This window comes from Trichinella spiralis (genome assembly GCF_000181795.1).
Source record: "Trichinella spiralis strain ISS 195 chromosome Unknown Scfld4, whole genome shotgun sequence".
Taxonomy (NCBI): domain Eukaryota; kingdom Metazoa; phylum Nematoda; class Enoplea; order Trichinellida; family Trichinellidae; genus Trichinella; species Trichinella spiralis.
This window is the reverse complement of record NW_003526943.1, coordinates 2,326,624-2,350,119: the sequence shown is the minus strand read 5'-3', so window position 1 is coordinate 2,350,119 and position 23,496 is coordinate 2,326,624. Positions and strand designations below refer to the sequence as shown.

Below are 23,496 nucleotides of genomic sequence, written 5' to 3'. Positions count from 1 at the left end.
CTTTACAGAAATACATTAACAATGGAGAATTGCAAAAATAGAATCATTTTCAACATTTACACTATTGACTGTAAAAAGAGGATACTAATTTTTTAATCCTGTTTCAAATAACGAAACACGTAAATTCTTTGAAAAATATACCAAAAAACAGCATATTAAATAACATTTTATTAAAATGTCACTAATGAAAATAATTTTCCTGTTGTTTTTTTATGCTTCACAAATTCTACTGTAAAGCAATATTTTAAGAATAAACTGCTAATTTTATCGTTCGTTTTTGTACAAAAAAAAACAAGAAAAATTCTTGCAAAGCATAATTATATTGCTTTAAAGATTGCTCAAACATCAGCAGCATTGATCAACATTTGTATATTGCAATACAGTTGGAGTTTTCCAACATTTTTGAAAATAAATTCTACTAGAGGAGAAGAAAAAAAAATCTAACAACTATTTTTAGCCTCCCGGTGATTGCATGTGATTTAATGAAAGCGGAGATTGTCAATTAGCTTGGTTGCTAAGTAGCCCGGAGACAGCTTGGCATCGTTTTCAGGAGATATGATTAAGTGCTTCTTGTCAGAATGAAATGGAAAAGAACGATGGGAGTGGTGAAGAGGAAGTGGAACAGCTAGTCATATTCTCCGCCGTCTGACTTGGGTTAAGCAATATAAAAACTTCAAGCTTTCAGCAGTCAAATTTTTCGCTTAAAAATTTACTATGATTTTACCGGCTTGCATCAATAAAAATAACAAATCTGATCTGCTGTTGTGGAAAATAATAAAAACATAAATAAAACTTCAAAAATATTTCTTATCAATTTCAACAACTGTTGAAGTTGGCACTTTACAGCTTTTCCTGTTCAAGAGGTGCTGTACCTGTCAGAAAATTTTTCACTGTTGGATAAAATGTCGATTTCAAATAGTTTTGAATGAATAATTGAATTTGTAAGCGGTCAGTTTGGACATTTGCTTTGCCTTGTATATTCTGATTCTAAACAAAGCTTAAAAGTCTTTGCCCTTCCAAATGACCACGTTTGTGCCTCTTTGCTGAAAAAGAATTACAACTCGGGCAGTGCAAATCGGCCGGCGATAATGGAATTTTCAAAATTTCTTCTCTGTTAGCATTTTCAGAAAACATCAGAAATAATTGCTCATTTCCCAATTGTTGACTTCCTTTCTTTGCTCCTTAATAATATTAGAAAATATTAATTTCTTTCACGAGTATATGTTCATTTCCCAACAACAAATTTCCTTTATTCTTACACTTCCTTATCCTTATTATGACAGGTAAAAAGTGTATTAAGCAAGAACAATTGATTCATTACGATTTTAGAAAAATTTTACCAATTCCAAATGTCAACGTTCATCGGGAAGTATTATCACCTTGATAAATTAGTTGCGAAATTTTTTTCAATGTAAGCATGCTACAATATTGTACGTTTTGATTTAAGGAATTTATTCTTAAATTTGCCAAGACAATAACATTGAAAATCGGTTAACATTGATATATGGCCAACAACTGACTGACAATGATTGTCGTAAATCCTTTTTAATGTAAATAATGTTGAAAACCGTTTTCAAAATTTTCCTCTTTAAGCAAGATTTAGAGCAACCTGTATCAATCATTTTTGCAGCGCTATCATTTGATGTTAAAATGCCAAATTGCAAGGCACTTTCACAATTTGATATATTCAACAAGTTTCCATTCTACGACTAGTTTTTCATGATAAGCTAAAAGCGGAAAAGATAGATATCTATCTTTTTGCATGCATATACATACATTTATGTATATGTTTACGAAAACTGTTTTCAAACAAAATTTATCTTTCGTTAAATTTACTAACGATAACAATAGCTTAGCACAACAACATTCAAAAACGCCCAATTTAATCGATCATCAGATCGCTTCACATAGTTAGCAATGTATTTTTTCATGCTTAACAAAAACAAGCCGATGTTGAACAGTTGAAAAGTTTAGCATGATATCAATGTTAAAAGAGAATAACTAACTGCATATTATTTGAAAAAGTGGAAATGCTAGGCAAACCAAAATAAAATTCCACGAAACAATAATATCATTTGAAATAATAAAAAACTTATTAAAGAAAAAAACACCTTAGAAATCAATTGTGAAATATTATTATATATGCAGATAGAGAATTTAAAACGTGTTGCTGTATGCAGAAGGAAACGACAAAGAAACTGAACCGACTGCTTCTTGATTTCCGTCTTCGTATGGGCGCTGGCTCGGCACTGTTGACGGTGAGCAAAAATTTTCCACCGAATTTGAACCATTCCAATATGAACCACCGTTCGCATTTTCCATACGCCATGCTGAAAAAGCATATCCCAATCTTTCGTGCGTTTTTACTTGATCTATACTGGTCGTCGGCACGACACGATAACTTTCAGACGTTTCATTTTGAAGGACCTATAATATACAAAATTAAATATTTTCATTTTAATAAACAAAAAGGGAAAATATCTTTTGAAAATAGTCTGCGTACGTTCAGATTTAAAAAAACTGCAGCAATTTCAACATCAACACAACTAGCTCAGTCCAGCCTGAATGCGTGAAGACAATGATTTATTGGATTTGAAAAAAGCAAAAAAGCAAAAAGTCAACTCAAAAAAAATATAATGAAGAACCTTCTGCTATGCTATGCTGTCAACTACACAAAACAACAGCAACAGCGAAATAAAATTTTTTTTTAATTAAATGTTGTTTTTCTGTACATCAAGGAAAATATGAAATAAGAAGCATCACAGGGCTTACTTTCCACAAAAAGTCGATGTAATGCGCGGCCAGACGCAACGTCTGTATTTTGCTGAGCTTGTCAGACGGCAAAGTTGGGATGATTTTCCGCAGCATGGCAAAAGCTTCGTTCAACGACTGAGTGCGTTGACGTTCACGTATATTTGCCAGTACTCGTTGATTTTGAAGCTCCTCTGGACTCAGTACTTTTTTCTTCGACTTTGTCGTTCTGGAATTCGTCTGCTGCCGTTGTTGCTGTTCTTGTTCTTGTGCTTGTTCCTGCTCTTGTTTATGCTTTTGTTCTTCTCGACCCTGTTGTTGCTTCTGTTCTTGGTGTTGTGATTCCTGTTGCACAGAATCACCAATCATAAAATGATGGCGACCATCGATGTCAAGACGAGCTCGCTTAACGTTCAAGCATCTGTGTCGATTAGACGGTTCCAAATTGGTCAACACTGTCCGACCGGTCAATTTGTGATCACTGCCATTGTCGAACGTCCAGCTTGGAATCGAACGGCACAAAGTGAAAGAATCTCTTTTATTCAGCAGGTCGGATGGTATTTGCAGGTTCGACACCGGACTCAACAACATGTTACCATAATCGCTAATAACGTCGTACTTTTCCATCGGCTCTGATTTCATTACCGTTTCCATTGTAGAAAAACCACCAACATGAAATGCTAAGCTGAGTTATTCGGATTTTGCCAAACGGACGATGGCACCAAAGCAAAGATTTAACTTCTGCCAATGCGCTCACAAACATTACGGTGATTCAACTCTGATTGGCTTGTCGATTCATGCCAACAGATGGCGCAGTTGTTTCTCTGTCGCCTTTCCACACCAGAAGCTGAACTGGAGATAGGCAACTGTAGATATTTTGAATTTCAAGCTTTTTGCCAGCAAAATTTTTTAATAATTATTTTCGGATAATGCAAAAGCTAAAGTGCTTAAAGGAGCATATAAATTGCATATTGAAATTGTAATTTCTTAGCAATGCATTTTTTCTGCCCTCTATACTGAAATTTTCAATTAATACAGAGCTGCATTTTATATTGAATGCTTTTTTTCATATTTTACTTTATCATTGAAGTTCGTATGTTAAAAAATATCTTATATTAAAAAATTACTATTACTTTTAGCATACACGCCTTAGAAGCATCAAATGCAGATTTTTTTCATGATGCCTTTTAACTGTAATATTTATTTGTGAAGTTAATCTTAAAATTTCTAAAAAATCATCATGACGTCTTTTTCAAAGTTATTTTTTACTTATTTTAACCGTTCGTGTACTTTCTTTTTTAAATGATTTTCAGGAAAGTTACTGCAGCATTTTTAAATGGCATACTTCTGACTTGTGGTTTAAATTTGCTTTTAAATATAAGATTTAAAAATTTAACACTTACAACTGTAAGTTAATTACTTTATTAGAATTTAATATTATATTCTTGTATTTTTTTTAATGTTAAAATAATAACTTTTATATCAAAATTTAAAATAGTTAAACAAATTAAATTTTTTGCTAGAAAAATTTTCTTATAAATTGTTTGTTCTATCCAACTGTACTCGGAACAGTTGAATTTCAGCAACGGCCCTCTCTCAGGCTTATGAGCGTTAGTTACAGTTCGGGAACAACAACACACGGAAACTAAGATTTACTCAGGAAGAATCACACAAAAACAATTACACGCCAACACGCACACAAGGTCACGTTTTTCACTCGCGTTCACACTCGCCTCGCACACGCCGATTACGTCACCACAACACCAACCGTCGGGTACGGTAGCAGATAGGGATTTTCAGGCTCAAACGGAGGGATTTCTCAACATTGTTATTTTGCTATGTCATATAGATGTAAAAACTTGAACGTCGCTTCTTTTTATTTTAACAGATAATTAATATTATAGCAGTATTTTCATTTGATTTTTATTTCATCATGCACAGTAACAGCTTAACAATATAATGATAATGCAGTTTTAAAAAACATTAGTAAATTTGAGAATTATGGGAAAATACTCATGGTGTTTCAGTTTCAACTCCCGGATACCCATGATGGAATTCTTTTGTGGATACAACAAACATAATGTGATTTATTGCATTGAAAAGTGAAGTAAATACATATATCAATTTGGATGAATCACGCTGCAGGATTGTTCTCTGCTGATCAAAAATGCCATATTGAAAATATTTATGTACTTTAAAATATTTTTCAGCGTCTATACATAAGATAGGCATACCCATTACTATGAATTCATCCTGAAAATAAGTAGTAAAATGTAAAACTTTATAATTACTGTAAATTTAAGAAATGATTTTTTGACATTGATTGTATTAATTTTTATAAAGCTGTTTTCTACATTCATAAATAAAATAACAAAAAGTAAATAAATAAGAAAATTGTTCAACCTAAATAAATAAACTTAGTTCTTAAATATTTTTATAAGCAGTGAGTACCACTGTTATCATATAAATAAATGCATTTTCAGTAGATGATAGTCTTTCATCATATACATACTTCGTGAATTCGTTTACGACTGTTGAAAATAGATTTAGTTTCAACAATCAAATCCATTTCTCGATAAGTTTCACTGGAGTAGTTAGCTACCATATATTTACTATGCACAGCTACTTTCATGGGGTTTCCGAGTCTTCCATTTTTATAAACTTTTGGCAGATAACATTTTCTGCTTATGGGAAAAGTTATCTCACTTTCTTGAGGTAAGCAAACGGAATGTTTTGCATTGTCATACACGATTGGTTTTTTCAGTTTTAAAAGCGCGTAATTTCTATTTATACTGGCAGGTGAACTGACGCTTGGATGTATTTTCGACGCCAAATGACCCAACGTTTTGGGGAAAATTGATCGTACAACACGAATGCTTTTTAAGATGTCTGTTTTATAAAAGTCCAACGCAGTAACAACCACTGTACTTTTTAAATCTCTAAATAATGTAAGTTGTAAAACCTTTTTTCTTATTTTCAACTCACTTTGATTTTAAACATGATTTAGAAGTGAGAATGGTGTCTGAATATGTATCATTGTGTTGTAAATGAACTATTGTTCCTAAGCATTGTTTTTCATCAGGATTTCGTTCAGCAGCAATCACTACCAAATGCACGTATAAACTTTTTGTAGTAGCGTGAATGCCACAGTCAGCAGAAAATGTCTCAAAAAAACTTTTTATTAACTGTTATTTTAGACGTAAAACATTTTTGATTTCCGTATTACCTCATATTTTTTGAAATTTTTAATAATAATTAATTCGTTAATAATAAAACAGTGAATCATTTAGCATCATCATGGATTTAAAATTCCTCTTATGAACATGCAACATAAGAAAATGCCAACTTATAAATAATATATAATTGAATAAATATTTTTGCAGTGCAAAAACTATTTAATAAGCAGCAATTTATTTTTAAGAATACTTAGGTGGTTCATATATATTAATGTGTACTTGACTTTGCAATACTAAAATGATTTAGAATGTAATCATTGCTTTTAAAAGTAATGTACTTACAGGTTGTAGGACTGAACTCAAAAATACAAAATATATGAAGAACCGCATGTGCATGTTTCTTTGAAATTTACAAGAAAAATGTATGGTCAGAAAAATATGCAAGAAAGAGAGACACCCAACTTACAAAATCATATATATATGCTTGAATATGTTTGCTTACGTGCTTATTGTTTTACTTTAATCACAATTACTTCACATTTAATTTATTTGCTTAAAAATTTGAACAGTTAATTTAACCTAGTAGTAGTAGTAGTAGCAGTTGTATTTATTCTCTATGAAAAGCTTTAGATGATAGCATTCGCAAAGAGATTTACAAATCATTATAACGCATCATTTTATGCTTTTTACAATTAATGTACAAATACCATGAATTGCACCATTATAACTGAAAAATACAGAATGTCCTATTCAATTACAGTTCTTTGATATTTTATTTTTATACCTTAAGTAAACTAAATATACAGTCAATTAATTATATATATGTATATATATATATATATATGTTTTATGTAATTTGTCAACTGTGGATTAACTTCCATCTTTTAGCAGTTAAAATGAATAGAATAGTTTTAACAGTAATGCTACCTAATTTATTATGCCAGATCAAATAACTCACTTTTACGAAACATTAGTTGCTAATATAAAAATTTAATTGATGCTTTTTACTTTTTCATTTAAAAAATGCAGAAGGCTATTTGTGAGAAATAATGAATTGTATTTGATTTTTGAAACATTTTAATATTTATATTGTATTATAAATAATAAGCCATTATTCAAGAGATACATTTTTATATATTTTACATTTGCACCAATACTTAATTTCTTTAAGAAATAGACCTTTTACTTTATCTTCCAAAACAACAAATACAGCTTCAATCTAGAAAAAGCTCTAAAAATCTGCATTTTTCATGATATTTTAATACATTTTCAAAAGCAAATACATATGAACAGTTAAGATATTTTTAGCACATCGTTAGCTTTAATTAAAATTCATTGTGAATATACTAATGTTAACAAAATGCAAACATTTTGTTGAAAATGTTTTGCAAATTTTATTTACAAATTAGGAATTCTAAGAACTTCAAAATTATTTTAGTTACTGTAAGCAAATACAAAAGAAATGTTGTGCGTACATAGTCAAATGTAAATAAACAGTAGAGAAATGTCAACTGAAATCATAGGTTATGGGATGCTGCTTATACAAGATATGACCAGATATACAAGAATATAGCAGCAATGATTAACTAAATTGACATTTTACTGAAAATAAATTAATGAACTGATAAATAAAAATTAATATCACTGAATTTTATTATTATTTATTAAATTGTTTTAACATTATTAAACGTTTAAAGATTTTATGTGAGACAGATGATGCAGGATTTGAAAAATTTTAAAAAGCCTAATTCTTCACAGACTATATAAACTGACTGATTAGATGCTGCACATTAGGTTATAAATATAAATACGCATGTATGATGGGTTAGGCTGCGGATAGATTGTTCACACTCGAAATTATAAAGAACTGTTGTTCATGATTACATTTTTGCTTGGATGGCATACATAATTGTAATTAATTAATGGCTAATATGGCTGCAATAATCAATATTTTATTCATCAAAACATTTTATTGGAAAAATTTTGACTTGACATTTACTGAAAATTTTTTGATATTTTCAGACCTATGTAAAAATGTAAGAATTTCACTTTATCAAGTTCAACTGTTAATGAAAATTGATTAAGTGCAAAATTTTTTTACATTGGATATGCTTTCAATTTAAATTTTTTAATAATTATATTTAATAGCCTAATTATCTTCCAACATGTATATAAGCTTGCAGACTAGTATTAGGAATTTTTAAATGAGAAGATTTTGTTGCCTGAATGCGCAGGAATTTTTTTAAAAAATTAGATAAATTCTGCTACACACACACACGTATTCATATACAATCCAAATATATATGAGTTTATCATCATAAAAATATAGCACCTAAAACACTCAGAGAGGAATCTTTTAAGTTGCGTATGAGTACTGATTAATGCGTGCAGAGACTTTATTTGTCATGACAACGCAGTAACAGGATATATGACGTACACAACGCACTACGCACCCACAAGCTACGCATACCTACTTGGCATTAACTCCTAGTGCTACTGTAATATGTTCCTGAGTGTTCTTTTGAATAAGTTTATGATCGCATGACATCGTAATACATATCATTCCTTCCCTTCTAACGTCCGTAGTCTTTGAGCCACGGTGGCGGTCTTTGTTCTCACATAGACGGTCGACGTTGTCCAACACGTGTAGTATCTACAGATTGTGTCCCTGCCTCACTTTCTTCTCGAGGTGTTGTGACAACTGCTGCATTTCCTTCGGGTATAACTTCAGCTGTCCCTGTTTTTTCTCTGGTTGTTTCCTTTTGTGAATCGATTGTTTGCTCACTGTTATATTCGTTAGTGGTGATGTAGCGTTTTCTTAACTAGTCTATGGGTCTTCTCCACAGTTGACCGTCTTTGGACCTGTCGGACTCACAGCGGACGCTGGTTTCCAAGGACTCCCTGAAGAATAATTCTTAGTCTATACCTGATCATCAGTTTGGAACGCGCGTACCTTCTCAAAATTTCTGTCAGCGCCTTCCTGAATTAAGTCTGAGTGTGCTCTGTCCAGAACAGTTCAGAGTCTACGGTTCATAAGAAGCTCAGCTGGGCTCTTCCCAGTTGTCGTACAAGGGGTGACACGTTTACAGAATAAGAAATTAGCAAGATTATATTCCCAATCACATTGTTTCATTGCCCTAAGTGCTTCTTTTGTAGTACGAGCCATTCTCTCAGCTGACCGTTAGAGGCGGGATAAAAGGGGGCCAAAATGATGTGCTTCGTACCGCCTTTATTTAAATATTCCTAAAATACTTGTGAAGTGAACTGTGCACCATTATGTGAGACGATGCTATCAGGTAGTCCATGGATGCTAAAAATTTGTCGCAAGGATGATATCTCTGCTTCGAATGTCGTGTTTTTAATAACACACACTTCAAGCCATGTGAAAAAGGTGTCCACGATGATTAAGAAATTCTTGCCGCAAATGCGGCCTGCAATATCAATGCAGAGCCTATGCAAGACCACAGAATTCTGGAAATTTTTAACTTGTATACAGGCGCGTGCGGAGGCGATTGTTGGCACTGTTCGCATGTTCTTACCAAAATTTCAATTTCGCCGTCTAATTTTGGCCACCAAACGTAGCTTGAGAATCTTGAGTCCTTGGAAAATGTATGCATAACAATAGTGAATTCTGAACCAATGTCGATTTCCATTTGTCACGGAAGCTGTTCAATAACAACTATTACTCTAATCTTTTCTATCAATACACATGATTCATGATGTTTCAAACAATGGTCTGAGATTGGTGAGTAGCAGTGGATCTGGAAGCCTTGAGGCCAGATTGTCAACGGATGCTAATGAATTTGTTGTGTGCTTCAGGGTTGTTTTCCCTGGTCGATTCGTATTATTTCAGAAAATTTTTCACTATATGCCCTCGTTTCTGACATGCTTTGTAGTGAGCGTTTCTGAAACGACACTGAGATCGATTGTGTGTGCCTCCACAGCTCTGGCATATCATGGCTTGTTTTGCAGTACTTGTCTGATTTGATGCACATTAGCTTATGTGTTTGTCTGAAGCATGAACATCTCGGGTATGCTGAGCAGCGGCTTCTGCTAATAAGGCTTCTTCCAGGGCTGATTCGAAGCTCAGCTTTTTCCGCGAAAAGAGGCGGAACTGTAGTTCTTCATCTCACAAGTCAATAACCGGTCGATCACGTAACATAATCTCTAATTCTGAAAAATTGCAACCTTGGGCCAACCGACGAAGATCGGCAATAAAATCAGAAATTGAGTCGCTGACTTTCTAACTTCGTTTATAAAAAGTATTGCGTTTCATAACTTCAGATAATTGCGGAGAGAAATATTCCCCTATAACGAACAGAATATCTTCAAAAGACTTATCACTAGGATTAGCCGGTGAGATGAGAGGTCGAAATTTTATGCAACTCTCACTAATGCAAAAAGCCTCCTTCAATGACAACGTATCACAGAAATGCTAATCAGAAATAACAGATAATCCTTCGTTCACTAGCAACCTAACAGTAGCCAAATTTCCACGGTCAATGACACCACAAGATATAGATATCATCCAAACGAAGCAGTCATGTACGCGTATTCATTCTCACAGAAAAATACACCGGTTACTTACAACAATATGTCCAAATAGCAACATTGAAACGAATGCGTTCGCAATCATACAGCGTTTGGTTTCCAATTTAATTTTTCCATTTGGTCTCAGTAGTTGAAGATACAAAAAAGGCTTCGTCTGAACTCGTGCGGTTTGCTGCCGTCGATTGCCTTTCTTCAATACAGTGACAAAGGTTACAGAAACTGTTGTTTTTTTATTCCTGTTGTTCCATGGGTGATTCCCGCAAAAAGCAGTGGTCAATCGCCGTACCATCTTAGCTATGAGTTGCGAGCGTTCCATTACAGACACATGAAACAGTGGTTACATTTATCTTATGCACAAAATTAAACAGTTCTATTAGAAAGGGTTTTATATTTTGACCAATGAATGGTTTTACATCTTATTCTCTAGCGTTGTGCCCAAAAGATTATTACCCGAACGTGCCCTTACTCCTACAGATTTAAGCCACTCTCCAAATCGCCTCAGCCAGCGCATAACAAAGCTTTCCTGCACTGAAATATCTAAAAAACAATTTCCAGACTGCCATTGCAGAAGAACAACTGAATGAACTTGCGCTAATGTACCATCATTCTGATATTTCCATTAATATTGACCGCATAACAGACAAGTTCAGTTTCAAACGGAATCAAAACGTGTCATTCGTTTGAAATGCAATTGAAATTATTAATTTGCATGTTCTTGATATCACGTGATTAAGATTCCAGTTTGTTTCAATAAAAGATGGCACTATTTTGTTCCTAATTAGACTGTCATACATAATAATGCATGTACATGGTAAATCTTCTGGAGACTGTAACCGCCCCTCCCCCTATAAATTAGACGTCTCAACGTCCCTGATCACAACGTACCTTTAATGCAGTGGTTCCCTAAGTTGAACCGGCCATGGACCGCCTCAGTAACCCTCATGTTGCCGTGGACCCCTTACAGTTCATTTGATGCGTAGGGAAAAGGAGGAAGCACGGTAAGGGGACTTGGAACCAAAATAGTTGTTGTATTGGATAGAATGAACTGAATGTGTAAATGAAGCATCGACGTGGCGCGTTATGTCAGACAGTTCTTAGTAATGCCAATTGAAATTTGTTGTGAATGTGAACTGATTAATATATGCAAAGACTTTACTTGTAATGACAACACAATACCAAGCTAATGTATAATGCACACGAGATTACACACACAAACAACGCACACACAGAGAGGCAAATGCACACTGAGAGAACGCCGGAACAAACCTACGCACGCACACTGGTGACGTGAAAACTACTGCATTTACTGTAATATGTTCCTGCGCGCTCTTTTTGTATATATTTTTGATAGCATGACATCGCAATACATTACAAATTAAAGAAAATGAAGAAGCAGACATCTGAAAATGTCTCCATGGACCCCAGCAATGCCTTCATTGACCCCCAGTGATCCATGGACCCCACTTTGGGAACCACTGCTTTCCTGTATCCCATCCTTGTACTTGTGTATGAGTACTGATTAATGCTTGCAGAGACTTTATTTGTAATGACAACACAGTAATAAGATACATAACGCAAACACACACTATGCCCATTTACTTAACATTAACTCCCGGTGCTACTGTAATATGCTCCTGAGTGCTTCTTTGAATATATTTTTAATCATGTCACATCGTAATGCATATCATTTTTCTTTTATTTTTATTTCACATACTCTTGCTTATATATTGTGAATTGGCATTATTTCATATATCTTATCAGTTATATCATATATCATCATCTACATATGTTCAGCTGCTATTGTTTTTTTTATTATAAAATGCTAGCGCATAGTTGTGATGATATCATTATTGTAAATTATTGCCTTGTTATTTTTCTGATGTGTATCAACTAAAGAACATTATACTGATGGAATATAAAATAAAAGAAATAAGTATTCTGTTTATTATTCCATTTAAAGTTCACAACATTTGTTTTTTTAATTAGTGACATTTTTGCAAATCTTCGAAAAAAACATTTACATTAGCAATTATACTGAGTCAGCAATTTCAATAATTAGTGCATTACTAACATTAAAAATTATAGCAAATCTTAGTTATAAAAAATATTAATTTCAAAAGTCAAAAATTTTTTTAAACTTCAAAATTTCAAAACAAAAATAATTTTCAAACAAAGTATAGTTAGTATCTTAATGTATGAATGGAATTAATTTATCCTTGAAAATCATTTTTTACTGTTCAAATACGTTTTAATTAAAATAATCTTATTTTTTATATAAATCATTGTGCACCTTTTTTAGACGCTCCGTAACAGATTATTTTAATTAAAGGAGGTAATGGTTATGAAAAAGGTTTAAGATAAGATCCATGAAAAATGTTATATATAATTATCAACAAATCTATATTTTAGAAATCTGAACAGTTTATGCATTTTTGTTAACCAATTTTAATGTGAATGTATTTGCTAATATGATTTATATGTTCGTAATGGTAAATTATTTCGCATTTTTGTAATATTTTCAAATGTCAAAGTTACAAGTTACATTTCAGCAGTGCTATGCTGAGGCGACAAGTGCAACGCGTTTTTCGCTTTTCCCTGCTAGACAAATGCTCGGTTTTGCAAAGCCGATATTGTGGACCAGCACTGCTTTCGAACGATCAAGTGAGAAATGTTCGCATGACCAGAGAAGAAGTTCTTCATCGTAGAATGGATGTAATACCAAAGTATGAAACTCCTGCAGCACATTATCCTTACCTGATTGACTTGGTGGATGAAGAACCTGTCACCAAACCGCCTGAGAAAGATATTCTTTACAAAAGTATTGAAATTCGTACAATGGGCCATGACCGCGCTGTTTTGGCTAGTTATGAAACTTTTGCTTTGACTGCTGCCCGTCACCTGCAGATTAGTGTAGAAGAAGCTGGGGAACTGAAACCTCCGTACGTACTTTGGAGGCGCACTTTAGTACGTTCCGCCCACGTGCACAAAAACACTAGAGTACAGTACGAAACTCGAACTTATCGACGATCATTTCGTATTATCCATTTGACTGGTTCCACAGCCGACACTTATTTGGAATACATACAGCGCAATTTACCAGAAGGGGTTGGAATGGAAGTAATCAAGAAACAGCTTTCCAGGTTGCCAACTCATATAAAAGCACCACTTCAAAATACAAGCAGTCTTAACGAGCCAAATTAAATAATTAAATTAAAATGAAAGTTTTTGCTCTTATATTGTCGTTTTGAGATGAAGTTTAAAATTGAAAACAAATATTTTTATTTAATTACATATTTATAATTCACTTAGCAGTAGTTATATGTACTACGTTTGCTTTGTACGAAATTTATTTAATGAATAATGGAAAATATAATTTTAAATCACATTTAAATCCGGTTGAAGCAGTTTGTTATAAATGTACCGCTGTTTGCCGTGCTACAATTTGCAGTTAACAACTCCATAAAAAAATAGCTACGAGTTTTCCATTACCGTTAAAAGTATACGGTAACATGAAGCGAAAGTTTTAATAAGTTCAATCATGAATATTTTTTTAAGTATTATACATTTTTTAAAACATTTAATTTAATAATATTTTAATTAATAATATTAAAAATATTTAATAATATTATTTTCCTTCTTTATTTTTTCAATATTTATCTTACCATTGCCAGTCTGTTTGTCATTAGTAAAATAAAATATTGACTAAACATAATTTCACTGATTTGTGTTTCAGAACAATTTCACTGCTGTTTTATAAAGCAACTTTATTCATACGTTATTTTTGAACTAAATGATAAGAAACAAAAAGATATTTCAAAAACCAATACGTGTATTGCTGAAGTGAATGTTCCGTTTCCTTTAAAAAGTGCTTAAACTATATATATTTATTGCAAGACAGTCGACAACGCATTCATAATTCAAATTTTAATTATATCAGATGCAAGCACAATGATGGTTTACCAAATTCAAAAATGGTTGATTGAATCGAGTCATTTCCGCATATACCATGAACCTAATAGCAAACCCTTCCCCCTCAAAATAAAAATAAACTGAAAAGATAGTAATCAATTACGGTTGCGCAGATATGGTGGCACGTATACATCTGATTCAGTTTCACTGTTATCTTTGTCCTTTCTCTGCTCCTTGCTGGAACCGCTGCTATTTCCGGGACCATTACTAGTGCCGGGACCATTACTGATGCCGGAGGCATTGCTGCTGCCGGGACCAATGCCATTGTCGCGACCAATGTTATTGCCACCACGACCAATGTTATTACCACGCCTTGCAAACACTGGCACATAAAGCGGCTCTTGCTCTTCTTGTTTCGGTGGCTTTGATTTCATCCAAGGATTTGGCGGATCAACCCTAAATTTAAGAAAACAGTAATTAATTTTTCAATCTCGCCAAAATAATAAACAACATTAAAATTACTGTTTCTGTTTGTTCAATTCAGCGTCAGATTTCAAAATCACTTCTGCATCAGCTAACGTGGGAAATTCTTCCGTACGAAAATTGGCATCTCTTTTGGCTGGAGCATTCAAACGATTTCGCATACATGGAGGCACGTAGACATTTTCATTTGTCTTATTTTCCAAATTTGATTCCACTGGCTTCTCAACTTCAGCAGCTCCTTCAACAATTCAAATTTTAAAAATATGTTCGCGATAAATAATTCATTTATATAAAATACCATTTATCTCTGGATTTACATTCCAGGTTCTTTGCTTTGGAGGAGGCTGCTCTGTTTCTTCTTCATCTTCATCAATATCATCATTCATTTTCAGATCCTCAACAGTGGGGGCAAAATTCTGACTATCATCAACTTCCAACCATTCAGAATCGCCCTACAAAAGATTCCATTTACAAATGACACAATTATATCATAAAAATTTCAAGTAACGTTCAATCTCAATCAACTTAATTATTTAAATTTACATGATGTGAATATTAATCTCCAAACTGAAGTTTCAGCATTCAGTTTAACAATTAACAGTAAAAATTAAACGTTTAAAATATATTGCCACTTGACGTTAAAAAACAAATATTTCTTAAAGTGAACACAAAATATATTTGCTTTGCTGAAAAACGTGATATAACATAACAAATCGTAATAAGGCAGCAAAATGAAAATTCAGTTTCCAAGCGAACAAACATGTTACAATAGTAGTCTGCATAGTACATTTACCATTTAGAAATGCATCAAAAAAATGTGATTAACAAATGTAAAATACAGTTGTTAAAATATTTGTTTCTTAAAGTATGAATTTAAAATCGCAAACGCGGGTAATTTAATTGCAGAAATAAAAATAACCATTGCATCATGTAAATGTTTGTTCAATACGCATACTAGACTTCACATATCTAAATGTAGTAAATAAAACATCTTTAACGATACACCTTCTCTGTGACGTTGCATGTTGCTTTAAAACAATACCTAAGTTGTTATATTACTTTTTGAATGAAAACGAATGAAATCGAACGAGTTATTAGCAAGGTAACAGGTGATCAAGATAGTAAAAAGCAAAAATAATGAAATAAATACTAGGCTAACCTCTTCTTTTGGTTTCTCTTGAGGCTCTGGCTGTTCATATGAATGCACGGGCCATTCTTCGCCGTCGGCATAGTCGTACATTTCTTGAACCTGAACAGCTTGTTCCAAACGACGACACAACATATCAGGATTTTGTACGTTTCGTTTCTTTGCCGCTAATTTCTTTTTCGACTTAAAAAAATTCTCCAATTCGTCAGCCATTTTAAAACACTTAAAATCACGTGTCGTCTGAAAACCTTAAATACTACACAATTACATTAAAAAACCATGAAATAGACGAAAACGTATAACAACTGAATTATACAGAAAACAGGCAGCCTGAAACTGATTATGAATACAATAATAATAATAATAATAATAATAATAATAATAATACTATGTTTTCACAATAAATAATCTAAAAATGATGGTTTATTTTCAATAAGAATAAAACTTTAATATAAAGACATCTATTCTATAAATCTGCAAAACAAACAAAAACCATACTTCATAATACAACTACACGAAACACATACTTTGTTAAGTCAAAATCAGAAGTGAAACAGTGAAACGAACAAGCTATTGATAATACAACGAACAAAGCATTCTTTCTTAAGCTGAGCAGCTGTCTACACATCATTCAACATCACCTTCACACTTTATGTCGACAACCGTAATATCAAGAATACCGTATCGATAAATAGGTACAACAATAAAGTAGTTCAACTTACAACAATAATAAAGTCAGTTATGAGTCACTGTTATTTCATAAAAAATAATATAATAAAATAAATATAAATTAAAACATAAAATTTTATTTCAGAAGATTTACAAATTTATTCGATTAAATTTGCTAAATATATACTGCTATTCTAAAAAACCGATAACATTTGAATAAAATCTTGGTACAATTGTTTTAATAATAGCCACGTTTATTATATTTATAATTTATATATGCCTTAATTTCAAAGCTTTATATTTAAAAATGAAGAATTCATACTTTTAGTTTTTACATTACCCTGTAGTCTTCGGCCGTAATATGATATGCATGTAATGCAGCTATGAGAAAAATAGCTTTTACTGTAACAAATAAATGTAATTTAAATTTTAAAATTTTAGAATTACTTTAATTTAAAATTAAAAATTGTTTTGTTTAAATTGTAGAAATGAGTGCTGACGTATGATGTCTACTTTAAAATGTAAACTTTTTTTCAAAACATATTTGTCTAATAATAACAACAATAATAATAATAGAATTAAAGGAGATGACATTTTCAATAATATTAACATTTAAAAATATTAAAAGAGTAAATATATGATCATAATATGTCATTTATGACATCACTAAGGGTAATGCTTGATATTACGGTATTAAAAATTGATCTTGAAGATTTTTAATGACAATAACCTTACTTATAACTCTGAAAACAAGATTTGGAAATAAAAAAAAATATATATATAATTTATATGGAAATTGAATTTTGATGTTTTTGTCAAGAATTTCGTTTGTGATTTTAAACAAAATCTGTAAAAATATTGGAATAAGATCAGTTTTTCTTCAAAATGCTGATACATGCTCAAGGAAAATTTCACTTTGCACTCCACCGTCACTGCATCCAGTTTTAACCCGCGGTTATAAAGTGAAAACTGTTCTTCGTCTACGTTGTCCACATTGTTACTTCATCCGTATCCGTGGCCGTCTACACGTAGAATGCAAGAAACATCCCAGGCACAAACAGCTCGAACCCTTCAATCATAAGTTACTATGGTGAATGTTTCGTTTGTTCTTCAACAGCATTTGTGATTGGGCTAATGTTGAAAAAATTTAAGTAACGAAATGAAGTGAATGTTATTTCAGTTATGGATGAACTTGCTCACGAGCTATTTTTTCTTTTCCCGTTGCTGTAATTCTGATGTGATATCTCAGGCAGTTGTGAAGTGAATAAAAGTACTCTTAATTATTCATTTCCAGTAATAAATGAAAATTATTGTGTTAATTTGATATTACACAACTGTTGATTTATTCTTCAGTTACATATTTTAGCATTTTCTTCTAATTTAACAAGATTTTACGATAGCAGTGCGATTATAGTCTGAAAATTTAAAACGCTTTATTCTTTGTTAAAAAACCATTAAATACTAGTCAAGTAAATGCAGCAAAAGATTATTAAAAAATATTACTTTCTTAAAAAGTTGCATTTTCAATAAATTTCTACGAAGAATATCAAAAATATAAAATGATCATGTATTCCCTATTACAAAAGTTGTGAAATTGTCTTCGTCTGCTGATCGTACTGGAAGCCACTGTCAACAAAAAGTCGACTAGTCAAAAATGATGAAATGTTATCAATATTGACACATTTGGCCTGAAATGAAATTACTGAAGCGAGTAGAATGTGATGATAATTTAGATTTAATGGATAAAACCTTTTCCAGCAAATCTAGCTGATGAACAGTCACTTTGGACATTTTCAGCGCTTCCTCACCCATCTTGTGGTAGGCCAATCGCAGCTGTTCATTTACACACTGTTTCAGCAGATGCAACAAAAGTGCATCTCGATCACGGTTAAACGACAAATACCGAAAGAAATTCTAAACACACAGTATTTGTTGGTTTCTTTTTCAAAGTTGTAAATAATTAAAATGATGCATACTCGTCTCATTTGTTTCATGACGGAAAATTTTTGAGTTTGAATGAATGCCTCGAGCAGAATTTGAATAGCCACTGAAACGTCATCATCGCTGACATAGTTGCGCAATCGTAGCTTGGCGTGCGCTTCGGACAATCGAATGATGGACTCAACGTGACGAACAGTGATCGGTATACTGCCGGTTGCCTGAAAAGCAATTTCATTTTTCAAAAGCATTTTCATTTTCAGCATAAAAATGCAAAAAATCTCATTAACCAATGATTCTCGTCGCAAATCTGAATATATGCGAGCCACTTTGTCTTGATCCATTTTGTTCAACGTCGGATGCACCATCTCACGAGCGTACATGATATACTTGCGTAGAATTTCTTGTGGAATCAACTCCAAACCGCTGCTTTCGTCAAACTGTGTCTATTTCCAGAAATAATACGAAAATACCTTTGGTATATTTATATATTCTTCAACATTTTTCAATTACCACGTTCTCATCAGCGGAGGACATCTGCGTTGGCGGATCTTGGGAAGTATTTTTGTTGACGTCGTTGTCCGGATGATGTCGCATGTGACTACCGACGACAAACTTCGCCAAACGCTCGTCCTGTTTGCAAGAAGCAAAAATTACTACACAGAAACTAGGTGGACAATAACGACGAAACTAACATCCAAAACGTCGACAGTATCTCGAACTACGCACAGGATATCAAAGCGAGATAAAATTGGTTCACTGAGATCGACATTCTCGACGAATGTTCTCGACTGGTCGTAGCGTCCAGCAATTGGATTTGCAGCCGCAATTACAGAACAACGTGCCTGCAGTGAAGCAACCACACCGGCTTTGGATACGGATATTGATTGTTGTTCCATTGCTTCGTGTATGCTGGTCCGATCTTGTTCGTTCATCTGAGTCAAAATAATATTCCTCTCAAGCAATGACAGTTCTAACCGCACACATATTGCATTATATATATATATATATATACCTTGTCAAACTCGTCAATCAAACAAACGCCTTTGTCTGCGATTACTAAAGCACCGGCTTCCAAAGTCCACTCTCGACTGACCGGATTGCGATTCACGTAAGCGGTCAAGCCGACAGCCGACGCCCCTTGGCCAGTAGTCAGAATTGCCCTCGGAGCGGTTTTAGCCACGTAGCGCAAGAACTGAGACTTGGCTGTACCGGGATCTCCACACATCAGCACGTTGATGTCACCACGTACACGGTGCTTCTGACCGGGATTTTTCATTTCGCCGCTGACCAAAGCCAATGCTAGCGCCTTTTTTATATTCTCGTGGCCATATATCGACGGTGCAATGCTGACAAAAATCTACAACACACAGTAGAACAACAACTGTACTTCGTCATCGCTTTGCAACTAATCAAACTGAACAAACTCGATCGACAATATTCGGATCTTTGGAAAGTTGCATCACCAGATCCACGTCATCTTGAGTCATCGCACCGATAGCCACTTTATCTTCTTGTTTTTCAATAAAATTTGCAATGATGACAGTAGAAAATACAGGAAAGCCTTGTGATTCGTTCAACGAGCCGTCGTAAGTGTGCGTATAAATGCCAGTCAATGCCTGAAATCAACAACGCCAACATTGATAAACAAGTTTATGCTGTTTTGTCCGTTCAGGTCACTATTTCATCGCCAGGTTTGCAAGAGTCGCACAAATCGGCCAACAAGATTACATCCTTGGAACGTGGAATTCGTCCAGCTGCAATTTTATTCGGACTTTCCTGTATTCGCATTGACTGATAATTTTGATATATAGTCTGAAATAAATTCAATTGAAAAGTATTTAAAAAAAGTAATAAACTAGAAGCATACATCCTGCATGCTGACATCAAAAGGACCAGAACTTTGACATTCTGGACACACAGCTGGCTTTATTTCTCTGTTCGGCAATTGCAGTAAAGGTCCGATCGAAGCACCGCACTTCAAACAATTATACATCACCACCAGTAGCTGTGGAATGATGCCTGACATTGTTGTCACCACTCCTTCCACCCTGACCATTCGATTTAAATCAACCTGTCTCAAAGTGCGGATGCTGCCCATTATCGGCATGTTGGATATGCGTACGTATGTTTCACTGGCAATCTGATCGTACTTGGCATATATTCGCAACACTTGTTCCCTCACCACCTGTTTAATTTACCGGCATGAATAAAAATTCGGTAACATTAAAAAAAGAATAAAAAGTAGCGCGTACCTCATTCAAAACGGTTATCACTTCCATTGGATGTTGACTCACTGCATATGGTAAACAGCCGCCAACTTCTGCATTTAAATCTTTGAAATCAATCACAAGACTCTGCAAGTTTTCTGAAAAATTCACTCGACCATAAACATTCTGCTTGCACAAACAAAAGCACGTAGAATTTTTATACTTTGACACATTTCTCGCATTTTATCCATATATATGTAGCGTCCTTTGGAATCTTTGAAATGCTTTAAAAAGTGTCTAAAAATATTGGCCACAGCTTTGAGAAACAATGGAACTTTTTCCACATTCCATTCTTGCCGTTCGCGTATCATATTTGCCACATCGAAATCATTGATCTGAAAATATAAACAAATTAACAAACAACACTGAAAAGAGAAAATGATCAATGTAATGACGTACCCCAACTGAAGGTTCTTCATCGAATATTTCGCCTTCAATACGACGACCCTGTGCACGTCGACGTCGACGGGACACTGCCTCTCTCGACTTTTCATCATCACTCAATTCATCTGATGTGCAAGTAATTACATTACAAATATAATAATATAATTTGTCATCGCACCGCACAAAACCAATTTTACAATAAGTTTTGCTAACAATATTACATTATATATATAGAAAAAAAATTAATGTCACGTTAACTTTTAAAAAAACTTGACTTCTGGAGAACAATTGTGTGTTGATGAATTCAACTTACCATAAAGCATTGCCAACCTCCTCTGGCTCTCATCTCCAATCCCTTCCAGTTGATCACGAATACGCATTTCCCTTTCCGCTGCACGTCTTGCTTCAACAGACAATTCCGAATAATCGCTGTTGTCATCTATTAATGATTCATCAAACACATCCAATTCTGAAATGCGTTCGTAATCGCTGAAAATATTTTTAAAGATAAAATTGAATATTCTGTTTTTTAAAATATGAATTTAAATACCGTTCCATATCATCTCCGAACAGGTCTTCGCCTTCGTCTTCATCTTCCAACTCAACGCTCAAGCCGTCGCCGAACAGTTCTTCGTGAATATCTTCAGCCAAAGCAGATTGATCACGACGTGCATCTGAATGGTGGCTAACTTCATTGTCGTCATCGTCGGCCATTTGAACTCGTCGTTTCCTGCGCCTCGTCTGACTACCACTGGGCGTCTGCGGAGCAGATCCCGAAGGCTGGCTCATTTTGTTCGGGAAATTTCTAAACGTTAAACAATGCAGCAATGTTTTGCAAAAATGTTTCGCGACAGAATTTCTACCAGAAATTTCTACAAAGTTAAGCAATTCAGTCGAACTGATGTGGAAACAACAACCAAAAAATATCGACAGACACTGAAGATATTTCCCGCTAAAGAAACAAGGCCACCTACAGTAATTAATGTGCAAGGATATTTTAGAACGGATTACTGTTCAATTTAAAATCTTTCAATTGTAGTATTGATGGTAAATTAATTTTATTAAAATTTTTTCAATTCTAATATATAATTAATGAATGTATTAATTTGATGAAATTTTATTTCAACGTGAAATTAAATTATTGCGCAACATGCATCGCCCAAGGTTTAAAATATCTATTTACTTACTTATTTTTATTTTAAGCACATTTCTATTTTAAATATTATTCAAACGGATGTTTCTAAATAATAACACTGCTTTGAAATCAATTATTTACAAAATTTTTTAAAATAATATCTCAACTTTTTAAATATCATTCATCATTTATGATAATAATAATAATAATAATAATAATTCAAAAGTGGAAATTGTGTATTACGCAAATTTATGATATTATAAAATGTCCTATATTTCAATGCATGCCGCTTTGGAAATTTATTCATTTTTATAAAATTCAAATTGTCTGATTTTCTTGAATTTCAAATACTGTTAGCTATGACAAAGTCAATAAAAAGTCATTGCTTATGAATTGTCATTTTCAAAATCAAAACTGCTCAATTTATCAATGTACCAATAATTTTCCACTTTCTTTAAATTAGTATATCATGTCAAAGTCTGGCCAATATGCTGCAGAATCACCACCGCCGTATCCGGGCAATTCGATTCCAGTATCAAATGATGCATCAGGTAACAAACATTGTACATATGAAATTATTATGCAACATTCAATGATTGAACTAGAAACTTACAGCAGCACAACAAAAGTCGAGGCATCTGACCACCGTTAATGTAATGAAGTCATGCAGAACGAACAATGCCACGACTGTTAAAGTTTGTCCACAGTGCCAAGTAAAAAATGTTTTTTATGCATTAAACGATAACAAAATGATTAAATGAAATACAAATTTCAGATGCCCCTCGTAAATGTTGATAATTCGAAGCGCTTTATTCTAATTGTATTGCTCATGATTATCACGTTTCCAATAAGTCTTGTCTACTTGTGTTGTATGCCGCCCCTGAAGGTGAAAAAATGTATGACTTGCAAATTAGAGTTTTAAAAAATGAATGAAAACTTAACAGCAATCAATGGAATATTTACATTTTTTTAACTTATGAAGAATTCCTTTTGTTTTTAAAATTTGAATTCGAACTATATCTTCTGGTGAAAATGTGCAAAAATGCTTTTCTATGTGAGAGTAAAAAAGCAAACTTTTGATTT

The 23,496-nt window shown here is 33.4% G+C and overlaps 9 protein-coding genes across 9 annotated transcripts; 2 read left to right on the top strand and 7 right to left on the bottom strand.

Annotated features, from left to right (window-relative positions):
• Positions 1-987: 987 nt before the first annotated feature.
• Tsp_00573 (twist-related protein) lies at positions 988-3,405 on the bottom strand. The gene is made up of 4 exons (XM_003376345.1): positions 2,773-3,405; positions 2,200-2,427; positions 1,610-1,703; positions 988-1,181 (listed from the first exon to the last, which is right to left on the bottom strand). The coding sequence occupies exons 1-4, from the start codon at positions 3,403-3,405 to the stop codon at positions 988-990; spliced, it is 1,149 nt and encodes a 382-aa protein (XP_003376393.1).
• A 1,359-nt stretch (positions 3,406-4,764) lies between these two features.
• Positions 4,765-6,323, bottom strand: Tsp_00574 (conserved hypothetical protein). Its single transcript, XM_003376344.1, has 4 exons — positions 6,270-6,323; positions 5,737-5,915; positions 5,264-5,690; positions 4,765-5,004 (listed from the first exon to the last, which is right to left on the bottom strand). Exons 1-4 carry the CDS (start codon positions 6,321-6,323, stop codon positions 4,765-4,767), a joined length of 900 nt encoding a protein of 299 aa, XP_003376392.1.
• Positions 6,324-8,542: 2,219 nt separating this feature from the next.
• Positions 8,543-9,093, bottom strand: Tsp_00575 (hypothetical protein). The gene is made up of 3 exons (XM_003376343.1): positions 8,955-9,093; positions 8,779-8,828; positions 8,543-8,749 (listed from the first exon to the last, which is right to left on the bottom strand). Exons 1-3 carry the CDS (start codon positions 9,091-9,093, stop codon positions 8,543-8,545), a joined length of 396 nt encoding a protein of 131 aa, XP_003376391.1.
• A 4-nt stretch (positions 9,094-9,097) lies between these two features.
• On the bottom strand, positions 9,098-9,580 carry Tsp_00576 (hypothetical protein). Its single transcript, XM_003376342.1, has 3 exons — positions 9,422-9,580; positions 9,180-9,398; positions 9,098-9,154 (listed from the first exon to the last, which is right to left on the bottom strand). The coding sequence occupies exons 1-3, from the start codon at positions 9,578-9,580 to the stop codon at positions 9,098-9,100; spliced, it is 435 nt and encodes a 144-aa protein (XP_003376390.1).
• Positions 9,581-9,921: 341 nt separating this feature from the next.
• Positions 9,922-10,794, bottom strand: Tsp_00577 (hypothetical protein). Its single transcript, XM_003376341.1, has 3 exons — positions 10,516-10,794; positions 10,072-10,170; positions 9,922-10,041 (listed from the first exon to the last, which is right to left on the bottom strand). The coding sequence occupies exons 1-3, from the start codon at positions 10,792-10,794 to the stop codon at positions 9,922-9,924; spliced, it is 498 nt and encodes a 165-aa protein (XP_003376389.1).
• Positions 10,795-11,884: 1,090 nt separating this feature from the next.
• Positions 11,885-13,666, top strand: Tsp_00578 (conserved hypothetical protein). The gene is made up of 3 exons (XM_003376340.1): positions 11,885-11,976; positions 13,028-13,595; positions 13,619-13,666. The coding sequence occupies exons 1-3, from the start codon at positions 11,885-11,887 to the stop codon at positions 13,664-13,666; spliced, it is 708 nt and encodes a 235-aa protein (XP_003376388.1).
• A 187-nt stretch (positions 13,667-13,853) lies between these two features.
• Tsp_00579 (hypothetical protein) lies at positions 13,854-17,681 on the bottom strand. Its single transcript, XM_003376339.1, has 11 exons — positions 17,671-17,681; positions 17,422-17,429; positions 17,027-17,088; positions 16,296-16,347; positions 16,030-16,265; positions 15,566-15,646; positions 15,169-15,322; positions 14,910-15,108; positions 14,551-14,843; positions 14,300-14,334; positions 13,854-13,913 (listed from the first exon to the last, which is right to left on the bottom strand). The coding sequence occupies exons 1-11, from the start codon at positions 17,679-17,681 to the stop codon at positions 13,854-13,856; spliced, it is 1,191 nt and encodes a 396-aa protein (XP_003376387.1).
• Positions 17,682-18,263: 582 nt separating this feature from the next.
• On the bottom strand, positions 18,264-22,067 carry Tsp_00580 (ATPase family protein). The gene is made up of 13 exons (XM_003376338.1): positions 21,850-22,067; positions 21,592-21,767; positions 21,294-21,403; positions 21,058-21,229; positions 20,880-20,992; positions 20,495-20,812; positions 20,356-20,439; positions 20,052-20,243; positions 19,721-19,984; positions 19,320-19,559; positions 18,663-19,070; positions 18,436-18,600; positions 18,264-18,374 (listed from the first exon to the last, which is right to left on the bottom strand). The coding sequence occupies exons 1-13, from the start codon at positions 22,065-22,067 to the stop codon at positions 18,264-18,266; spliced, it is 2,571 nt and encodes an 856-aa protein (XP_003376386.1).
• Positions 22,068-22,882: 815 nt separating this feature from the next.
• Positions 22,883-23,335, top strand: Tsp_00581 (hypothetical protein). Its single transcript, XM_003376337.1, has 3 exons — positions 22,883-22,964; positions 23,029-23,126; positions 23,189-23,335. The coding sequence occupies exons 1-3, from the start codon at positions 22,883-22,885 to the stop codon at positions 23,333-23,335; spliced, it is 327 nt and encodes a 108-aa protein (XP_003376385.1).
• The last annotated feature ends 161 nt before the right edge of the window (positions 23,336-23,496 follow it).